Source organism: Elephas maximus, chromosome 9, assembly GCF_024166365.1.
Source record: "Elephas maximus indicus isolate mEleMax1 chromosome 9, mEleMax1 primary haplotype, whole genome shotgun sequence".
Lineage (NCBI taxonomy): Eukaryota > Metazoa > Chordata > Mammalia > Proboscidea > Elephantidae > Elephas > Elephas maximus.
Window position 1 is genome coordinate 36937649 of NC_064827.1, and position 22516 is coordinate 36960164.

Below are 22516 nucleotides of genomic sequence, written 5' to 3' on the forward strand. Positions count from 1 at the left end.
TAAGATTAGAATTACCCAATTTCAGCACAATAAAGGTAAATTTAGCATTATTCCTGAAAAGCTACAGGAATCTAAACTATAAAATATTGAACAACTTGTTAAAAAATAATTCACATACACATGAAAAGAGTCATGGGATTCAGATAATTTTCTTTGACATGCATATATTCCTATTTTAGAACAAAGAAGTCATTGTTGTGGAGTCATTTCCAACTCCTGGCAACCCTGTGTGTTACAGAGTAGAACTGAGCTCTGTGGGGTTTTCTTGGCTGTGATATTTAGGAAGTAGATCACCAAGTCTTTCTTCCAAAGAACGGCTGGTTGTGTTTGAACCTCCAACCTTTGGGTTAGTAGCTGCCAATAGCGAACCATTTGTGCCACCCAGGGACCATATTCCTATAAAAGAATACTCTAGGTTGGAAAATCAACTATAAGTTCCTCTGGAACTTAATGGCCTCTGGAAACCACCAACTCTGCACTACATGATGGCTGGCCATTACCAAGGTTTTGGGTTTTGATTTTGCCATTCTAATATCTATTAGGATATAAAAATCTGTTGCTGCTGAGTAGATTCCAACTCAAAGTGACTTTTTAGGACAGAGTAGAACTACCCCATTTCCAAGGTTGTGACTCTTTACAGAAGCAGACCGCTGCATCTTTCTCCCACAGAGCAGCTGGTGGGTTTGAACCAAACACTTAACCACTGGGCAGGAAAAGGGTAAAAGAAAAAAATGCCAACGAACCTACTTAGCAGTCTTTCCTTTTTGAGCTTCACTTTCTGTGAACTCCTTGAAAATTTGAAGACATTCTTCCATAGTGTTATCAGAATCAGAGGGCGTGTCATCTTCAATGAGATCCTTATCAGAATCAAATTCAAAAGTAGCATCTTCAAAAGTAGCGAAGTCTTGACTCTTGCCTTGTACTGTTGGTCCATTGGATTTTGCATGCTTGTCAGTATAAAAGAGTTGGGGTGGGCTTGGTGGATGCTGACATTTAGTTCCTTCTTTCTGAGTATCATAAATTGTTTTTAAGTGTTTTTTGCTCTTGGGATAACTTTCATTATGACTTTCTTCTTGTATTTCTTTACAATTGAGAGGCGCACAGCTACACCTGAAATAGAGACGTATTTTTTCTTCTTACCAAGGTTTCTCATCTTAGAAATGTGGTTTTTAACATGGTACAAGTTTACATTACTTTTAATATCCAGTGAGGTTATCATGAGTGCTTTAAGTAGTTCTGTGATACTGTCATTATCTATTTGTGTGGTTCTGTTTATATTTTCTTCTTCTGTGTCACTGATTTGAAGATTTCTTTCCTCCACAGGTATCATATGTATCCTTTCATTCATACTCTGGTGTTTGAAATCTCCAACTAGTTTAGATTCTTAGAAGCAGGCATAAGTAGAGGTGCATCTACTACAAAATTGCCTTCATCAGATTCTTGAAGATTTATTTCAATTCTTATTGGTGAAATATAGGGCCTTTGGCTCTCCAGGGACTTGTGGCAATTTTTTAACACAGACTGTGTCCAGTTACAGACTTGCTGTTTATCAGCCTCATCCTGCTTTGCTTTAAAGGAGCCATGAAGCCTTGAAGAACAATTGAGCAAGGGGCCATATGCGAGATCAGCTGCTGACCATTTGTGGATCATCACATATTTCCTAGGTTGACAGTGTTTGTTTTCCGATGATTTATTCCACTTTTCCTCTGGAAGGAGGCCATTTTCAGAGAACTCTTGTCTCACATTCCCGTCCCTCAAGGAGGCCATAAGGCTTTGAGACAGTGCTACAGTGAACTTGATAGTCTCTTCTGTTTTCCTTCTACCTCAGTCTTTACTGACTTGATTTCTTTGTCCATTCTTTCCAATTCTTCCATAATTGTACCTTGTACTGCCACTGGAAGTGGGATTTCATTTAATGGTTAAAATCAGTTCAGATGAAACATAGATTCCAGAATATCCTGGACAAGTGGCTTCCTACCAGAAGGACATTAAGTCTTCCAAATCCAGTCTTAAACATGGGGGTAGTTTACTGCTGATCAGTTCTTGGAGAATGAAAAGCCAATGACTACCACTGTTTAAGGCCGTCCAATGTCTAGTTCATCTCATGACTGATTAAAGTACATTCATGTCTTACTACTAGAGTGACTACACATAGGTGGAACAAGACTAACGTATGCGTAAAGATTAAAGTGTGTAAAGCATGATATGATTTGGATACAAACTACTTGCCTTATTTATTACCAGCCAATGGCAATTTGGAAACAGTACAAACAGGTGACTGCCATGTACACAAACTTTATGTAGTCTTTAAAAAAAAAAAAAACCCACTGCCATAAAGTGGATTCTCACTCATAAAAATATATCTCTTTTGGCCATTTTAGACACATTAGCCAGTGTGATGCTGTACTGATTAACGTTCTCTTTCTACAATGCTTTATCACTTATTGATTCAAAAGTGGCTCTTACATCTCTTCTAATCGAGAAAACTCTTGGCACCTTGGGAATGCTTGGTTGTTAACCCCTCCCGAAGCCCATCTGACACTCCTCTCACAAGCCCTTTCTCACCCATGGGCTTGACATGGCTTTTTTGCACCCGGAGCACCTCCAAGATGCTGCAGCCACCTGCCTCGCTCCATTCCCACTGCATCTCTCAGTGCCTAAAGTGCCAGTGAAAACGCTGAAACTGATCCCCTGGTTGCTAGCTGTCAAAAGGGCATGGAAAATGGCAGAAGCAATGGGCAGAGGGTAGCATGGGCCCCTGCTTAAGATCATCCCTGCTGGCTCAGAAACTGCATGGCATTGGCAGAGATAAGGCAAAGATGAGTCCCAGCCCTGCCTCCCCTTTTTGGCAAAGGTACCATCTGATATACTCTATTGCTGCTCAAAGGCAGAGCTTTGTGGCTTTCCCAACCAATGATGAGGCAGAGGCTGGAGTCTGAGGAGGAGATGAGGAGTGAGTAAAGGACATTGTTAGTGGAAGGTAGAGGAAGCGGTGAGTGAGTATAAAGTGGGTGGGTCAGCCTTAGGAGAAATGGAGACCTAAACCAGAGGGAGGGAAAACAGTTTCCCAAAACCTGAAAAAACACTTAAGTTAAAGAAGAACCACATGCCCACCCAGGGCCTGACTTGCTCCTAAACAATATCCTTTGACTTTTTTTTTTTTTATTAACCTTTATTAAGCTTCAAGTGAATGTTTACAAATCCAATCAGTCTGTCACATATAAATTTACATACATCTCACTCCCTACTCGCACTTGCTCTCCCCCTCTGGAGTCAGCCCTTTCAGTCCCTCCTTTCATGACAATTTTGCCGGCTTCTCTCTCTCTCTATCCTCCCATCCCCGCTCCAGACAAGAGTTGCCAACACAATCTCCAGTGTCCACCTGATATAATTAGTTCACTCTTCATCAGCGTCTCTCTCCCACCCGCTGACCAGTCCCTTTCATGCGTGATGAGTTGTCTTCAGGGATGGTTCCTGTCCTGTGCCAACAGAAGGTCTGGGGACCATGGCCGCCGGGATTCCTCTAGTCTCAGTCAGACCATTAAGTTTGGTGTTTTTATGAGAATTTGGGGTCTGTATCCCACTAATCTCCTGCTCCCTCAGGGGTCCTCTGTTGTGCTCCCTGTCAGGGCAGTCATCGATTGTGGCCGGGCACCAACTAGTTCTTCTGGTCTCAGGATGATGTAGGTCTCTGGTTCATGTGGCCCTTTCTGTCTCTTGGGCTCTTAGTTGTCGTGTGGCCTTGGTGTTCTTCATTTTCATTTGTTCCAGGTGGGTTGAGACCAATTGATGCATCTTAGATGGCCACTTGTTAGCATTTTAGACCCCAGACGCCACATTTCTAAGTGGGATGCAGAATGTTTTCATAATAGAATTATTTTGCCAATTGACTTAGAAGTCCCCGCAAACCATGTTCCCCAGACCCCCGCCCTTGCTCTGCTGACCTTTGAAGCCTTCATTTTATCCCGGAAACTTCTTTGCTTTTGGTCCAGTCCAATTGAGCTGACCTTCCATGTATTGAGTGTTGTCTTTCCCTTCACCTAAAGCAGTTCTTATCTACTGATTAATCAATAAAAAACGCTCTCCCACCCTCCCTCCCTCCCCCCCTCATAACCACAAAAGTATGTGTTCTTCTCAGGTTTACTATTACTCAAGATCTTATAATCTCATGGTCGTATACAATATTTGTCCTTTTGCCTCTGACTCATTTCGCTCAGCATAATGCCTTCCAGGTTCCTCCATGTTATGAAATGTTTCAGAGATTCGTCACTGTTCTTTATCGATGTGTAGTATTCCATTGTGTGAATATACCACAATTTATTTACCCATTCATCCGTTGATGGACACCTTGGTTGCTTCCAACTTTTTGCTATTGTAAACAGAGCTGCAATAAACATGGGTGTGCATATATCTGTTTGTATGAAGGCTCTTGTATCTCTAGGGTATATTCCCAGGAGTGGGATTTCTGGGTTGTATGGTAGTTCTATTTCTAACTGTTTAAGATAACGCCAGATAGATTTCCAAAGTGGTTGTACCATTTTACATTCCCACCAGCAGTGTATAAGAGTTACAATCTCTCCGCAGCCTCTCCAACATTTATTATTTTGTGTTTTTTGGATTAATGCCAGCCTTGCTGGTGTGAGATGGAATCTCATTGTAGTTTTAATTTGCATTTCTCTAATGGCTAATGATCGTGAGCATTTTCTCATGTATCTGTTAGCTGCCTGAATATCTTCTTTAGTGAAATGTGTGTTCATATCCTTTGCCCACTTTTTGATTGGGTTGTTTGTCTTTTTGTGGTTGAGTTTTGACAGAATCATGTAGATTTTAGAGATCAGGCGCTGGTCAGAGATGTCATAGCTGAAAATTCTTTCCCAGTCTGTAGGTGGTCTTTTTACTCTTTTGGTGAAGTCTTTAGATGAGCATAGGTGTTTGATTTTTAGGAGCTCCCAGTTATCTGGTTTCTCTTCATCATTTTTGGTAATGTTTTGTATTCTGTTTATGCCTTGTATTAGGGCTCCTAGGGTTGTCCCTATTTTTTCTTCCATGATCTTTATCGTTTTAGTTTTTATGTTTAGGTCTTTGATCCACTTGGAGTTAGTTTTTGTGCATGGTGTGAGTTATGGGTCCTGTTTCATTTTTTTGCAAATGAATATCCAGTTATGCCAGCATCATTTGTTAAAAAGGCTTTCTTTTCCCCAATTAATTGACACTGGTCCTTTGTCAAATATCAGCTGCTCATACGTGGATGGATTTATGTCTGGGTTCTCAATTCTGTTCCATTAGTCTATGTGCCTGTTGTTGTACCAGTACCAGGCTGTTTTGACTACTGTGGCTGTATAATAGGTTCTGAAATCAGGTAGAGTGAGGCCTCCCACTTTCTTCTTCTTTTTCAGTAGTGCTTTGCTTATCTGGGGCTTCTTTCCCTTCCATATGAAATTGGTGATTTGTTTCTCTATCCCCTTAAAATATGACATTGGAATTTGGATCGGAAGTGCGTTAAATGTATAGACGGCTTTTGGTAGAATAGACATTTTTACTATGTTAAGTCTTCCTATCCATGAGCAAGGTATGTTTTTCCATTTAAGTATATCCTTTTGAATTTCTTGTAGTAGAGCTTTGTAGTTTTCTTTGTATAGGTCTTTTACATCCTTGGTAAGATTTATTCCTAAGTATCTTATCTTCTTGGGGGCTACTGTGAATGGTATTGATTTGGTTATTTCCTCTTCGGTGTTCTTTTTGTTGATGTAGAGGAATCCAAGTGATTTTTGTATGTTTATTTTATAACCTGAGACTCTGCCAAACTCTTCTATTAGTTTCAGTAGTTTTCTGGAGGATTTCTTAGGGTTTTCTGTGTATATAATCATGTCATCTGCAAATAGTGATAACTTTACTTCCTCCTTGCCAATCCGGATACCTTTTATTTCTTTGTCTAGCCTAATTGCCCTGGCTAGGACTTCAAGTACAATGTTGAATAAGAGTGGTGATAAAGGGCATCCTTGTCTGGTTCCCGTTCTCAAGGGAAATGCTTTCAGGTTCTCTCCATTTAGAGTGATATTGGCTGTTGGCTTTGCATAGGTGCCCTTTATTATGTTGAGGAATTTTCCTTGAATTCCTATTATGGTAAGAGTTTTTATCATAAATGGGTGTTGGACTTTGTCAAATGCCTTTTCTGCATCAATTGATAAGATCATGTGGTTTTTGTCTTCTGTTTTATTTATGTGATGGATTACATTAATGGTTTTTCTGATATTAAACCAGCATACCTGGTATAAATCCTACTTGATCATGGTGAATTATTTTTTTGATGTGTTGTTGGATTCTATTGGCTAGAATTTTGTTGAGGATTTTTGCATCAATGTTCATGAGGGATATAGGTCTATAATTTTCTTTTTTTGTAATGTCTTTACCTGGTTTTGGTATCAGGGAGATGGTGGCTTCATAGAATGAGTTGGGTAGTATTCCGTCATTTTCTATGCTTTGGAATACCTTCAGAAGTAGTGGTGTTAACTCTTCTCTGAAAGTTTGGTAGAACTCTGCAGTGAAGCCGTCCGGGCCAGGGCTTTTTTTTGTTGGGAGTTTTTTGATTACCGTTTCAATCTCTTCTTTTGTTATGGGTCTATTTAGTTGTTCTACTTCTGAATGTGTTAGTTTAGGTAGGTAGTGTTTTTCCAGGAATTCATCCATTTCTTCTAAGTTTTCAAATTTGTTAGAGTACAATTTTTCATAATAATCTGAAATGATTCTTTTAATTTCATTTGGTTCTGTTGTGATGTGATCCTTCTCGTTTCTTATTCGGGTTATTTGTTTCCTTTCCTGTATTTCTTTAGTCAGTCTAGCCAATGGTTTATCAATTTTGTTAATTTTTTCAAAGAACCAGCTTTTGGCTTTGTTAATTCTTTCAATTGTTTTTCTGTTCTCTAATTCATTTAGTTCAGCTCTAATTTTTATTATTTGTTTTCTTCTGGTGCCTGATGGATTCTTTTGTTGCTCATTTTCTATTTGTTCAAGTTGTAGGGACAGTTCTCTGATTTTGGCTCTTTCTTCTTTTTGTATGTGTGCATTTATCGATATAAATTGACCTCTGAGCACTGCTTTTGCTGTGTCCCAGAGGTTTTGATAGGAAGTATTTTCATTCTCGTTGCTTTCTAAGAATTTCCTTATTCCCTCCTTGATGTCTTCTATAACCCAGTCTTTTTTCAGGAGGGTATTGTTCATTTTCCAAGTATTTGATTTCTTTTCCCTAGTTTTTCTGTTATTGATCTCTAGTTTTATTGCCTTGTGGTCTGAGAAGATGCTTTGTAATATTTCGATGTTTTGGACTCTGCAAAGGTTTGTTTTATGACCTAATATGTGGTCTATTCTAGAGAATGTTCCATGTGCGCTAGAAAAAAAAGTATATTTTGCAGCAGTTGGGTGGAGAGTTTTGTATAAGTCAATGAGGTCAAGTTGGTTGATTGTTGTAATTAGATCTTCCGTGTCTCTATTGAGTTTCTACTGGATGTCCTGTCCTTCTCCGAAAGTGGTGTGTTGAAGTCTCCTACTATAATTGTGGAGGTATCTATCTCACTTTTCAATTTTGTTAAAATTTGATTTATGTATCTTGCAGCCCTGTCATTGGGTGCATAAATATTTAATATGGTTATGTCTTCCCGATCAATTGTCCCTTTTATCATTATATAGTGTCCTTCTTTATCCTTTGTGGTGGATTTAAGTCTAAAGTCTATTTTGTCAGAAATTAATATTGCTACTCCTCTTCTTTTTTGCTTATTGTTTGCTTGATATATTTTTTTCCATCCTTTGAGTTTTAGTTTGTTTGTGTCTCTAAGTCTAAGGTGTGTCTCTTGTAGGCAGCATATAGATGGATCGTGTTTCTTTATCCAGTCTGTGACTCTCTGTCTCTTTATTGGTGCATTTAGTCCATTTACATTCAGGGTAATTATAGATAAATAAGTTTTTAGTGCTGTCATTTTGATGCCTTTTTATGTGTGTTGTTGACAATTTAATTTTTCCACATACTTTTTTGTGCTGAGACGTTTTTCTTAGTAAATTGTGAGATCCTCATTTTCATAGTGTTTGACTTTATGTTAGTTGAGTCGTTACGTTTTTCTTGGCTATTATCTTGAGTTATAGAGTTGTTATACCTTTTTGTGGTTACCTTATTATTTACCCCTATTTTTCTAAGTAAAAACCTAACTTATATTGTTCTATATCGCCTTGTATCACTCTCCATATGGCAGTTCAATGCCTCCTGTATTTAGTCCCTCTTTTTGATTATTGTGATCTTTTACCTATTGACTTCCATGATTCCCTGTTATGTGTATTTTTTTTTAATTAATCTTAATTTGTTTGCTTTTGTGATTTCCCTATTTGAGTTGATATCAGGACGTTCTGTTTTGTGACCTTGTGTTGTGCTGATATCTGATATTATTGGTTCTCTGACCAAACAATATCCTTTAGTATTTCTTGTAGCTTTGGTTTGGTTTTTGCAAATTCTCTAAACTTGTGTTTATCTGTAGATATCTTAATTTCGCCTTCATATTTCAGAGAGAGTTTTGCTGGATATATGATCCTTGGTTGGCAGTTTTTCTCGTTCAGTGCTCTGTATACATCGTCCCATTCCCTTCTTGCCTGCATGGTTTCTGCTGAGTAGTCTGAACTTATTCTTATTGATTCTCCCTTGAAGGAAACCTTTCTTTTCTCCCTGGCTGCTTTTAAAATTTTCTGTTTATCTTTGGTTTTAGTGAGTTTGATGATAATATGTCTTGGTGTTTTTCTTTTTGGATCAAGCTTAAATGGGTTTCGATGAGCATCTTGGATAGATATCCTTTCGTCTTTCATGATGTCAGGGAAGTTTTCTGTCAGGAGTTCTTCAACTATTTTCTCTGTGTTTTCTGTCCCCCCTCCCTGTTCTGGGACTCCAATCACCCGCAGGTTATCCTTCTTGATAGAGTCCCACATGATTCTTAGGGTTTCTTCATTTTTTTTAATTCTTTTATCTGATTTTTTTTCAATTCTTTTATCTGATTTTTTTTCAGCTATGTTGGTGTTGATTCCCTGTCTGCATTCTAATTGCTCGAGTCTGCTCCTCTGACTTCCTATTGGGTTGTCTAATTCTGTAATTTTATTGTTAATCTTTTGGATTTCTTCATGCTGTCTCTCTATGGATTCTTGCAACTTATTAATTTTTCCACTATATTCTTGAATAATCTTTTTGAGTTCTTCAGCAGTTTTATCAGTGTGTTCCTTGGCTTTTTCTGCAGTTTGCCTTATTTCATTTGTGATGTCTTGAAGCATTCTGTAAATTAGTTTTTTATATTCTGTATCTGATAATTCCAGGATTGTATCTTCATTTGGGAAAGATTTTGATTCTTTTGTTTGGGGGCTTGGAGAAGCTGTCACGGTCTGCTTCTTTAAGTGGTTTGATATGGATTGTTTTCTCCGAGCCATCACTGGGAAACTAGTTTTTCCAGAAAATCCACTAAAAAAAAAATGCAGTCAGATCCCTATCAGAGTTCTCACTCTGGCTCAGGCTATTCGGATGTTAATGAAGCCGCCTGGGGAGGGTGGGGGAGGGAACAGAGAGATAGGAGAGTAGCACCTCAGAATATAGCCAGAGTTGCTTGTCTTGCTTGGAATGACTATTATATCTGAGATTCCCGCAGGGCGCGTCGCCTATGTGTGCTGGCTGTGTGGAGATTGTCCCCGGGGGTCTGGCCCGCTGGAGGCACGGTCAGATCCTCCGCTTCCAGCCCCACACCCAGCGTCAAGGCTCCCCTACTGGGACGGTGCACTCTCGACTCCAAAATCAGTCGCTGCCTCCCGGGGACTTCTCGTCCCTCCAGCCGCGTGGCCGTGCTGCCCCCGAGAACCAGTTGGGCCACCTCCCGGGGTTAGCTCAGGTGGGTGGAGCAGCTCCCCGTGCTTGTTCCATGACCGAGTGTCCCGGCTGGGATGCTGTGCTCCCCGCTCCAATACCAGTTGCTGCCTCCCGGGGACTTCTCCTACCGGCTGCGTCCCATGCCGCCCGCGCGACCCAACTGGGCCCCCTCCCGGGGTTAGTTCAGGGGGGTGGAGCAGCTCTCCGTGTTTATGCCGTACCTGCGTCCAGTCCAAATCCCGGCAGGATGGTTCCCTGGCTGGGACGCTGCTCTCCCCGTTCCAAGACCAGTCACTGCCTCCTGGGGACTTCTCCTACCGGCTGCGCCCCATGCCACCTGCGGATCCAGCTGGTCCCCCTCCCGGGGTTAGTTCAGGGGGGTGGAGCAGCTCTCTGTGCTTGTGCCGCACCTGACTGGTACGCTGGCTCCAGGCTCTGAAAACAATCGCTGCTTTCCTGTATTAGTTCGTTCTCCGTCTCTAAATCTGTGTTTGTTGTTCAGGGTTCGTAGATTGTTATGTATGTGATCGATTCACTTGTTTTTCCGTGTCTTTGTTGTAAGAGGGATCCGAGGTAGCGTCTGCCTAGTCTGCCATCTTAGCTCCGCCTTCCTTTGACTTTTGTTGTTTTACTATGAACCTGCGTCGATCATGGAGAGAACCTCAGTTTTGGAGCCAATCTTAACTTTGCCCCTATCTAGCTGGATGACCTTAGGCAAGGTAGTTAAGTTACCTGAGTTTTTGTTTCTTCAATCTATAAAATAAACTCGTCTTTGATAGTGTAGTAGAATTCAGTGTGCCAAACTGCCAAGCATTAAGTAGGCACTCAATAAATGGAAGCTCATGAGAGATTTTAGGCGGGCAGTGAATGCTGCCCCAAATCTTCCCTGTCCACTCCTCAACATCCACATGTATCCTTAAAAGACTTGATGTATGTGCCTAAAATCCTTCCAGTTAAGACTAATTTCTAAAAGGGAATTACTATCACTATTCCAGTTGTCCTCTTTGTAAACTGAAATACTCCTGGGACAGATAACCTCATAAGTCATCATCTTGATTTAATCTTTGAGGTGTTTTAGTTTTCTTCCAGTAGAACATTTTGAGCCCAGATACCTGGGACAAGAAAGAGAGGGCCCGTTAGCTCTAAAACACTTGGAGGTCATGAATTCCCCTGTAGGAAATTGCATGCTGGGATCCCCTCTTCCTTCCTCTTTTTCTGGGATACTGTGTGATTTCAAGGGGCACTGGTGGTGCAGTGGTTAAAGCTATGGCTGCTGACCAAAAGGTCAGCAGTTTGAAGCTACCAGGTGCTCCTTGGAAACCTTATGGGGCAGTTCTGCTCTGTCCTATAGGGTTACTATGAGTTGGAATTGGCTCGATAGCACTGGGTTTGGATTTTTGGTTTTGATATGTGATCTCAAACTATTATGAATACTCTAGAAATGGGAATTTTTTTTTTTCTGTTTGCTCTGTGAGAACAGCTCTGATGGCTTTTAAACATACAAGAATGCTAGAAGTCGCAGCTCTAACTTCATTTTACCTATTGATATGGCATCACTGTTTTGCCAATAGAACATGAACAGGTGTCTTTTTGCTTTGGGGGTTGGGGGTAGGTAGAGTTGATTACCATGAAATTGCTTACAGTGGCTCCAGTTATGGTAAATATCTAAATATCCTCATTTTAAAATGAACCAGCCTAGGGTGAACATTTGCATGAGTCACTTTCCAGGACTATGTTTACTCGATGTGTTTTCCACACATTATTTGTTGAGCATTTCCCATTAAACAGTCTTCATAACTGAGAACATTTTAATATTTTCCTTTTTCTAAGAAACTAGAAAATTTAAATGTCTCAAAATCATGACTTTAATATGAGCCCCAAAGATGATAGTTTTTATTTTTATTTCTTATGAAAAAGAAATAAAAGTTGTCTTTTAGTAAGTGGGGTTTCCCTCAGTCGGTTCCTCACTTCCATTCGGTTCTTCATATGCGCCTGTATCATCTGAGCCTGTGGAAACCATATCTGTCATACTTTTAGATTTTGACTTTCTCAAGCCTGATTTTCTAAATTCTGAAGAACTGTTGCCCCAAAAAGTGCTGCTCTCCACACTCTTAGAAAAAGATGTGTCTGATACACCTTCTGATGGATGAAAGTAGGACATCTCTGCCAGCTCCGGGTTGACGGAGTATTGACCATCATCACATTCACTTTTAGAACTGGAAAAACAAAGACCATATATCCAGATTTAATTTTAACTGCGCATGTTTGTAGCTCAACTGCGTTTAGAAAAACAGCCACAGAAATTAAATAAAAATATGAATTCTGTCCAAATGTATGAGTTATTCAGTAATATTACCTAAATGACATATAATTTTTTTAATTGTAATTTTATTATATTTAATACCTGTAAGAATGAAGCTTATTTCAAACTTCAAGACTGCAATTTAGAAACCAATTTACTCAAACAGTTAAAGATGCCTTAATAAAAGTTTAATAAGAAACATGTACAATAAATTTGAATTAGGGGCAAAATACCTAGGGTCACAGTTTTAACTGAATAGAGAAGTACACCATTTATAAAAACCAGCAAATCAAAAGGACTAAATTAATAATAACTGCAAATGTTAAGCTGTTAGGATTTTTTAAAGTAATTTGTTAAATTGTATGAAAAATTATAAATGAACAATCCCTTTAATTACACTTGAGTTGAATTTAACATTTTTTATAGAAGAGAATAAATGGGTAGTACTTGAGGTGTAAAGGTGGAGCAGAGATTTGCTATTTTTTTGAAGGTCTCAAAGCTTGTTTGAACAAAAAATGTGCTATGTGCTCTTTAGAACAGAATTCATAGCTCTTTTGTTCCATGGCTATCAGATTTTCTGTATTCTTTCCAATTAATTAGGGTTATTTCTATCTCTCCCCACATTTCTGTCATTTTGTCATACTGTGGTGGCTTATGTGTTGTTGTGATGCTAGAAACTATGCCACCAGTATTCAGATACCAGCAGGGTCACCCATGGAGGACAGGTTTCAGCTGAGCTTCCAGACTAAGACAGACTAGGAAGAAGGACCTGGCCATCTACTTCTGAAAAAATTGGTCAGTGAAAACCTTATGGATAGCAGTGGAACATTGTCTAATATAGTGCTGGAAGATGAGCCCCTCAGGTTGGAAGACAACTCAAAATACCAACGGGAAAAAGCTTTTTCCTCAAAGTAAAGTTGTTCTTAATGATGTGGATGCAGTCAAGCTTTTTGGACCTTCATTGGCTCATGTGGCCTGATTCAAAATGAGAAGAAACAGTTACAAACATCCATTAATAATAGGAACAAAGAATCTAGGAAGTATGAATCTAGGAAAATTGGAAGTCATCAAAATTGAAATGGAATGCATAAACATCAATATCCCAGGCATTGGTGATCCGAAATAGACTGACATTGGTTGTTTTGAATTATATAATCATAGGATCTTCTATGCCAGGAATGACAACTTGAAGAGGAATCGGATTGCAGTCATAATAAAATAGGACATTTCAAGATCTGTTGTGAAGTACAACACTGTCAGTGATAAGATAATATCCATATGCCTACAAGGAAGACCAGTTAATAGTTTATTTATTATTCAAATTACCCACCAACCACTAATGCTAAAGATGAGGTAATTGAAGATTTCTATCAACTTCTGCAGACTGAAATTGATCCAACATGCAATCAAGATGCGCTGATAATTACTGGTGATTGGAATATAGAAGTTGGAAACAAAGAAGGAACCCATTGCCGTGGAGTCAATTCCGACTCCAAGCAACCCTATAGGACAGAGTAGAACTGCCCCATAGGGTTTCCAAGGAGGTCCTGGTGGATTCTAACTGCAGACCTTTTGTTTCACAGCCAAATTCTTTAACCACTTGACCAACAGGAGGGAAAATATGGACTTGGTGATAGAAATGATGCTGGGAATCACATGATAGAATTTTCCAAGACCAATGACTTTTTCATTGCAAATACTTTTTTTTTTTTAACAACATAAAGGGAAACTATACACGTGGACCTCACCAAATGGAATACACAGGAATCAAATTGACTACATCTGTGGAAAGAAATGATGGAAAAGCTCAATATCATCAGTCAGAACAAGATCAGGGACTGACTGTGGAACAGACCATCAACTGCTCACAAGTACGTTTAAGCTAAAGTTGAAGAAAATTAGCACAAGTCCACGAGAGCCAAAGTACGACCTTGATTATATTCCACCTGAATTTAGAAACCATCTGAAGAATAGATTTGACTCATTAAACACTAATGATCAAGGACCAGACTAGTGGTGAAATGTCATCAAGGACATCATACATGAAGAAAGCAAGAGGCCATTAAAAAGAAAAGAAAGAAAAGACCAAAATGGATGTCAGAAGAGACTCTGAAACTTGCTCTTGAATGTCGAGTAGCTAAAGCAAAAGGAAGAAATGATGATGTAAAAGAACTGAACAGGAGATTTCAAAGTGCTGTTCGAGAAGACAAAGTAAAGTGTTATAATGAAGTGTTCAAAGCCCTAGAGTTAGAAAAGCAAAATTGAAGAACACACTCGGCATTTCTCAAGCTGAAAGAACTGAAGAAAAAATTCAAGCCTTGGGTTGCAATATCGAAGGATTCTACGGGGAAACTACTGAATGACACTGGAAACATCAAAAGAAGATGGAAGGAATATACAGAATCACAGTACCAAAAAGAATTTGTTGAAGTCCAACCATTTCAGGAGGTAGCATATGATCAAGAACCAATAGTATTGAGGGAAGAATTCCAAGCTACACTGGAGGCATTGGTAAAAAACAAGGCTCCAGGAACTGACAGAATAACAATTCAGATGTTTCAACAAACTGAATCAGGGCTGGAAGCGCTCGCTCGTCTATGCCAAGAAATTTGGAAGATAGCTACCTGGCCAACCAACTGGAATAGATCCATATTTGTGCCCATTCCAAAGAAAGGTGATCCAAGAGAATGTGCAAATTCTTGAGCAATGTCATTAATATGACACACAAGCAAAATATTGCTGAAGATTATTTAAAAGCAGTTGCAGTAGTACGTCAACTGGGAACTGCTAGAAATTCAAGCCAGATTCAGAACATAACATGGAACAAGTGATATTGCTGATGTCAGGTGGATCTTGGCTGAAAGCAGAGAATACCAGGAAGATGTTTACCTGTGTTTTATTGACTATGCAAAGGCATTTGACTAAGTGGATCATAACAAATTATGGACAACATTGAGAAGAATGGGAATTCCAGAATACTTAATTGTGTTCATGAGGAACCTGTACACAGACCAAGAGGCAGTCATTCAAACAGAACAAGGGGTTACTGTGTGGTTTGAAGTCAGGAAAGGTGTGTCAGGGTTGTATCCTTTCACCATCTTTATTCAACCTGTATGCTGAGCAAATTCATCTGAGATGCTGGACTCTGTGAATAAAAACGGGGCATCAGGATTGGAGCAAGACTCATTAACAACCTGAGATATGCAGATGACACAACCTTGCTTGCTGAAAGTGAGGAGGACTTGAAGCACTTATTGATGAAGATCAAAGACCACAGCCTTCAGTATGGATTACACCTTAACACCAAGAAAACAAAAATCCTCACAACTGGATCAATAAGCAAACATCATAACAAATGGAGAAAAGATTGAAGTTGTCAAGGATTTCGTTTTACTTGGATCCACAATCAAGATCCACGGAAATAGCAGTCGAGAAATCAAACAACACATTGCATTGGGCCAATCTGCTGCGAAAGACCTCTTTAAAGTGTTAAAAAGCCAAGATGTCACTTTAAGAACTGAGCTGCATCTGAACCAAGCCATGGTGTTTTCAATTGTTTCGTGTGCACGCAAAAGCTGGACTTTGAATAAAGAAGACCAAAGAATTGATGCCTTTGAATTATGGCACTGGTGAAGAATATTGAATATACTATGGACTGCCAGAAGAACGGACAAATTTGTCTTGGAAAAAGTACAGCCAGAATGCTCCTTAGAAGCAAGGATGGCAAGACTTTGTCTTACATACTTTGGACATGTTATCAGGAGAGACCATTCCATGGAGAAGGACATGATGCCTGGTAAAGTAGAGGGTCATCAAAAAAGAGGAAGGCCCCCTAACAAAATGGATTGACACAGTGGCTGCACCAATGAGCTCAAGGATAACAACAATTGTGAGGATGGTGCAGGACCAGGCAGTGTTTTGCTCTGTTTAACACAGGTTCACTATGAGTTGGAACCAACTCAACGGCACCTAACAATAACAGCAACAATTTCTGTCTCTAGATGACAATTTAAAATACTGGGGGAAATTTCAAGTAGAATATTCCCTGAGACACAGTCCCGTGCTCCACTCTGAATAGGAGAAATAAAACCAAACTGAATACCTTATAGAGAACTATGTGGGTCACGTTTTCCTAACAGTCTACCAAAGGGAGGAGAGAGAGAATATGACATCTTGGTGTTATACACATTCCAAAGATCTTCGGACTTACCTCAGCTTCCTCAGTTTGTACAATGTGGCACAACAGAGTGTCAGGAGGGCAAGGAAAAGGAAGAGGCTCATCAAGGAAATGCCCAGCATTAATTTTTGCTTTATACCCTCTAATTCTCCCGCCTCTTGTTTGCTCTCAAGGTTCACATCAGAGCCTGAGAGAAAAGGAAAAAAATGCTTTTGAAAGGAGTAATTGTGGCAGGCATGTTTCCTAGAGAAGGAAAGATCCCAAAGCAACTGCAGAGAAATCATCTAATACCATTCTAAGTATTCCCTGCTCAACCCCGACACCCCACTCCATACAATACAGAAGACAAAGCTACTCCTTCTGGCCAATCGCTACAACCAAGTACTTAACCTGTCCCTTTAAATCTTCACCAATCTGAGAGGAGCTGCCCTTCACTCTGTTTTACAGGATTACAGGAGTTTATGAATTTTCCCATGGCACATCACTAGTAAGTGGAAAAATCTTGTTTCAAACTCAGGTTACCACATGTCAAATTGTGATTGTAGCACATTGCCTCTCTGACTCGACTAAAAATCACTTCAAGACTCAGTTAATTTCTACAAAAGAGACTAGCCCTTCAGGTGAGAAAGGTTCCTGAGTTTTACTGTTGAGACATGCACTGATTTTTCTTTTAAGTTAAAAGGATGGTGTACTGGAGGGTTTCTCCATGAGGTTTGAAAGCTGAGTTTACCTTTTATTAGAGAAAAGATCAAACTTAGTATGCTTGGTATTAAAAGAAAAAATGGGAAGTAAATACACTGAAATTTATAAAATTATAAAAATTTACTGAACTGTAGTAAAAATTATGTCTGATCCAGAAATGTCAAGAATGTTTTTACTAAATCTGTTCATGAAAATACATCTGAGTCTACTGCCGAATTTTAGATTTTCTTGAATTTATGACCTATGGGAGCCCTGGTGGTGCAGTGGTTGAAGTGCTCATCTACTAACCAAAATTCAGTGGTTCAAATCCATCAGCCACTCTACAGGATAAAGATGTGGCAGTCTGCTTCAGTAAAGATTGTAGTCTTGACTTACAAAAGATTTATTTAATGATGACTTTAGATGACCATGTTGATGTAAACCCTCTCTCCCTCAAAAGTCCCTCTGATCAAAAATTTTAAGGATTTCATTATTTTCTAGGTAACGATGTTTAGGTAATAAGCAATGACAAACTCCCATGTCTGTATTCTCTGATTTTTTTTTTTAATTGTGATAGTCAAAAGTGCAATCTCAGATCAAACAGGCTTTGAGATACAGACAATGGTCAATGACTGTTCTCTGGCTTTGAGACAAATTATTTTGGAAATAAACAAATTGCATTAAAATGGGCTGTGCTCCTGAATTTCTCTTTTGCTTTCTAGAAGTGTTAAAAAAAATATTGTGGTAAATATTAAATATAACAAAACATTTACCATTTCTACATTTTTCTACATGTATAAATCAGTGACATAAACTGCTTTTATCATGTTGTACAACCATCACCACTATCTGTTTCCAAATTTTTCCATCACCATTAGCAGAAGCTGAGTGCCCCTCTGAGCAATGACTGCCCTTCCCTCCTCTTCTCCCACCTCTGGTAACCACTATAAATGCTGGTTTCTATGTATTTGTCTAATCTAGATATTTCATTTAAGTAGGGTCATGCAATATTTGTCACTTTGTGAAATTGATTTCTTCCACTCAGCATGTTCTCAAGGTTCATCCATGTTGTGGCATGCATCAGGACTTCATTTCTCTTTATGACATACCACGTTTTGTTTATCCATCTATCTGTTGATGAACATTTAGCTTGTGATTGTTTATACCTTTTGGCTGTTCTAAACAGTGCTGCAGTGGATATTGGCGTAAAAGTATCTGTTTGTGTTCCTGCTTTCAACTCTTTTGGGTAGATACTTAGGAGTGGAATTACTAGATCACATGTGTAATTCGATTCTTTTTGAGGAAGTGTCGAACTTTTCAATGGTTGTAGCATTTTATACTCCAATCAGCAATGGGTGAGGGTTCCAATTTCTCCCCATGGTTGCCAACACCTGATGTTGTTCGTATTTTTGTTTTTTATCATAGCCATCAGAGTGGGAGCAAAGTGTTATCTCCTTGTGGTTTTGATTTGCATTTCCCTGGCACGGTGGTTAAGAGTTCAGGCTGCTAAAGAAAAGGTCGGCAGTTGGAATCCACCAGCTGCTCCTTGGAAAGCCTGTGGGGCAGTTCCACTGTGTCCTGTAAGGTTGCTTTGAGTCGGAATCAACTTGACAGCAACGGGTTTAGTGTTTTTTTGTGTGTGTGGTTTAATGACTAATGATATTGAGCACCTTTTCATGTGCTTGTTGCCAATTTGTATTTTTTCTTTGGTAAAATGTCTGTTCAAGTCTTTTGTCCATTTTTTGATTGTGTTGTTTGTCTTTTTGTTGTTAAGTTGTAAGAGTTCTTTACATACTCTGGATATTGAACCCTTATCAGATATATGGTTCCCCAAAATTTTCTCCCAATCTTTAGGCTGCTGCCTCTTCACTTTGTAGATAAAGTCCTTTAATGAACAAAACTTTTCAATTTTGATGAACTCCAATTTTTCTATTTTGTCTTTTGCTGCCAGTGATTTTGATGTCATATCAAAGAATCTGACAGACACACCCCCATGTGTCTGTCAGTTTGTCGTACTATGGGGGCTTGTGTGTTGCTGTGATGCTGGAAGCTATGCCACCGGTATTCAGATACCAGCAGGGTCACCCATGGAGGACATGTTTCAGCTGAGCTTCCAGACTAAGACAGACTAGGAAGAAGGACCCAGAAGTCTACTTCTGAAAAGCATTAGCCATTGAAAACCTTGTGAATAGCAGCAGAACATTATCTGATATAGTGCGGGAAGAAGAGCCCCTCAGGTTGGAAGGCACTCAAAAGATGACTGGGGAAGAGCTGCCTCCTCAAAGTAGAGTCGAACTTAATGATGTGGATGGAGTAAGGCTTTCAGTACCTTCATTTGCTGATGTGGCAATGAGAAGAAACAGCTGCAAACATCCATTAATTATCGGAACCTGGAAGTACGAAGTATGAATCTAGGAAAATTGGAAATTCTCAAAAATGAAATAGAACGCATAAACATCAATATCCTAGGCATTAGTGAGCTGAAATGGACTGGTATTGGCCATTTTGAATCAGACAATCATACAGTCTACTATGCTGGGAATGACAACTTGAAGAGGAATGGTGTTGCATTTATCGTCAAAAGGAATGTTTCAAGATCTATCCTGAAGTACAAAGCTGTCAGTGATAGGAAAATATCCATACATATAAAAGGAAGATGAGTTAATATGACTATTATTCAAATTTACGAACTATCCACTTGTGCCAAAGGTGAAGAAATAGAAGATTTTTATCAGCTGCTGCAGTCTGAAATTGATCAAACATGCAATCAAGATGCATTGATAATTATTGGTGATTGGAAGGCAAAAGTTGGAAACAAAGAAGAAGGAACAGTAGTTGGAAAATATGGCCTTGGTGACAGAAACAATGCTGGAGATCGAATGATAGAATTTTGCAAGACCAACGACTTCTTCATTGCAAATACCTTCTTTCACCAGCATAAACGGCAACTATAAACATGGACCTCGCCAGATGGAACACAAAGAAATCAAATTGACTACCTCTGTGGAAAGAGACGATGGAAAAGCTCAATATCATCAGTCAGGACAAGAACAGGGGCTGACTGTGGAACAGACCATCAATTGCTCATATGCAAGTTGAAGCTGAAACCGAAGAAAATTAGAGCAAGTCCACGAGAGCCAAAATATGACCTTGAGTATATCCCACCTAAATTTAGACACCATCTCAAGAATAGATTTGATGCACTGAACACTAGTGACCGAAGACCAGTTGAGTTGTGGAATGACGTCAAGGACATCATCCATGAAGAAAGCAAGAGGTCACTGAAAAGACAGGAAAGAAAGAAAAGACCAAGATGGATGTCAGAGGAGACTCTGAAACTTGCTTTCAAACGTCAAGCAGCTAAAGCAAAAGGAAGAATTGATGAAGTAAAAGAACTGAACAGAAGATTTCAAAGGGCTTCTCGAGAAGACAAAGTATTATAATGACATGTGCAAAGAGCTGGAGATGGAAAACCAAAACGGAGGAATACGCTCGGCATTTCTCAAGCTAAAAGAATTGAAAAAAAAATTCAAGCCTTGAGTTGCAATAGGGAAGGATTCCATGGGGAAAATATTAAACAACGCAGGAAGCATTGAAAGAAGATGGAAGGAATACACAGAGTCATTATACCAAAAAGAATTAGTCGATATTCAAGCATTTCAAGAGGTGGCATATGATCAGGAACTGATGGTACTGAAGGAAGAAGTCCAAGCTGCTCTGAAGGCATTGGCGAAAACCAAGGCTCCAGGAATTGATGGAGTATCAATTGAGATGTTTCAACAAACAGATGCAGCGCCAGGGGTCTGACTCGTCTATGTCAAGAAATATGGAAGACAGCTTCCTGGCCAACTGACTGGAAGAGATCCATATTTGTGCCTATTCCCAAGAAAGATGATCTAGCCAAATGTGGAAATTATAGAACAATATCATTAATATCACAAACAAGCAAAATTTTGCTGAAGATCTTTCAAAAAAGGCTGTAACAGTATATTGACAGGGAACTGCAAGAAATTCAGGCTGGTTTCAGAAGAGGACATGGAACCAGGGATATCACTGATGATGTCAGATGGATCCTGGCTGAAAGCAGAGAATACTAGAAAGATGTTTACCTGTGCTTTATTGACTATGCAAAGGCACTCAACTGTGTGGGTCATAACAAATTATGGATAACATTGTGAGGAATGGGAATTCCAGAACACTTAATTGTGCTCATGAGGAACCTTTACATAGACCAAGAGGCAGTTGTTCAGACAGAACAAGAGGATACTGATTGGTTTAAAGTCAGGAAAGGTGTGCGTCAGGGCTGTATTCTTTCACCATAGCTATTCAATCTGTATGCTGAGCAAATAATCTGAGAAGCTGGACCATATGAATAAGAGCGGGGCATCAGGATTGCGGAAGACTCATTAACAACCTGCGTTGTGCAGATGACACAACCTTGCTTGCCGAAAGCAAAGAGGACTTGAAGTACTTACTAATGAAGATCAAAGACCACAGCCTTCAGTATGGATTACACCTCAACATAAAGGAAACAAAAATCCTCACAACTGGACCAATGAGCAACATCATGATAAATGGAAAAAAGATTGAAGTTGTTGAGGATTTCATTTTACCTGGATCCACAATCAACAGCCATGGAAGCAGCAGTCAAGAAATCAAAAGACGCATTACATTGGGTAAATCTGCTGCAAAGGACCTCTTCAAAGTGTTGAAGAGCAAAGATGTCACCTTGAAGACTAAGGTGTGCCTGACCCAAGCCATGGTATTTTCAATCACATCATATGCATATGAAAGCTGGACAATGAATAAGAAAGACCGAAGAAGAATTGATGCCTTTGAATTGTGGTGTTGGCAAACAATATTGAATATGCCATGGACTGCCAAAAGAACAAACAAATCTGTCTTAGAAGAAGTACAACCAGAATGCTCCTTAGAAGCAACGATGGCAAGACTGCGTCTTACATACTTTGGACACGTTGTCAGGAGGGATCAGTCCCTGGAGAAGGACATCATGCCTGGCAGAGTACAGGGTTAGCAGAAAAGAGCAAGACCCTCAACAAGGTGGATTGACACAGTGGCTGCAACAATGAGCTCAAGCATAACAAGGATTGTAAGGATGGCGCAGGACCGGGCAGTGTTTCGTTCTGTTGTGCATAGAGTCACCATGAGTCGGAACTGATTTGACGGCACCTAACAACAAATCAAAGAATCTATGGTTATAAAGTAGGTCCTGAAGCATAGGGTTTTAGTTCTTACGTTTAGGTTCTTAATCCATTTTGAGTTAATTTTAGTATATGGTGTGAGATATGGGTCCAGCTTCATTTTTTTTTTGCCTGTGAAAATCTGGTTTTTCCAGCACCATTTATTAAAGAGACTATTCTTTCACCCACTGCGTGGAGTGAGCACACTTGCCACAAATGAATTAACTATAGATGTGCAGGTTTATCTCTGGGCTTTCAATTCTATTTCATTGGTC

At 39.4% G+C, this 22516-nt stretch overlaps 1 protein-coding gene across 1 annotated transcript in view; it reads right to left on the reverse strand.

The window, feature by feature from the left end:
* Positions 1-743: 743 nt before the first annotated feature.
* The window catches only part of EQTN (equatorin), a 36364-nt gene continuing 14591 nt past the window's right edge, over positions 744-22516 (reverse strand). Inside the window, exons 5-7 of the mRNA XM_049894941.1 lie at positions 16393-16546; positions 11849-12096; positions 744-1081 (exon numbers count right to left, since the gene is read on the reverse strand). Of these exons, the coding sequence (XP_049750898.1) occupies positions 744-1081; positions 11849-12096; positions 16393-16546 (740 nt within the window). The remainder of the gene's footprint in view (positions 1082-11848; positions 12097-16392; positions 16547-22516) is intronic.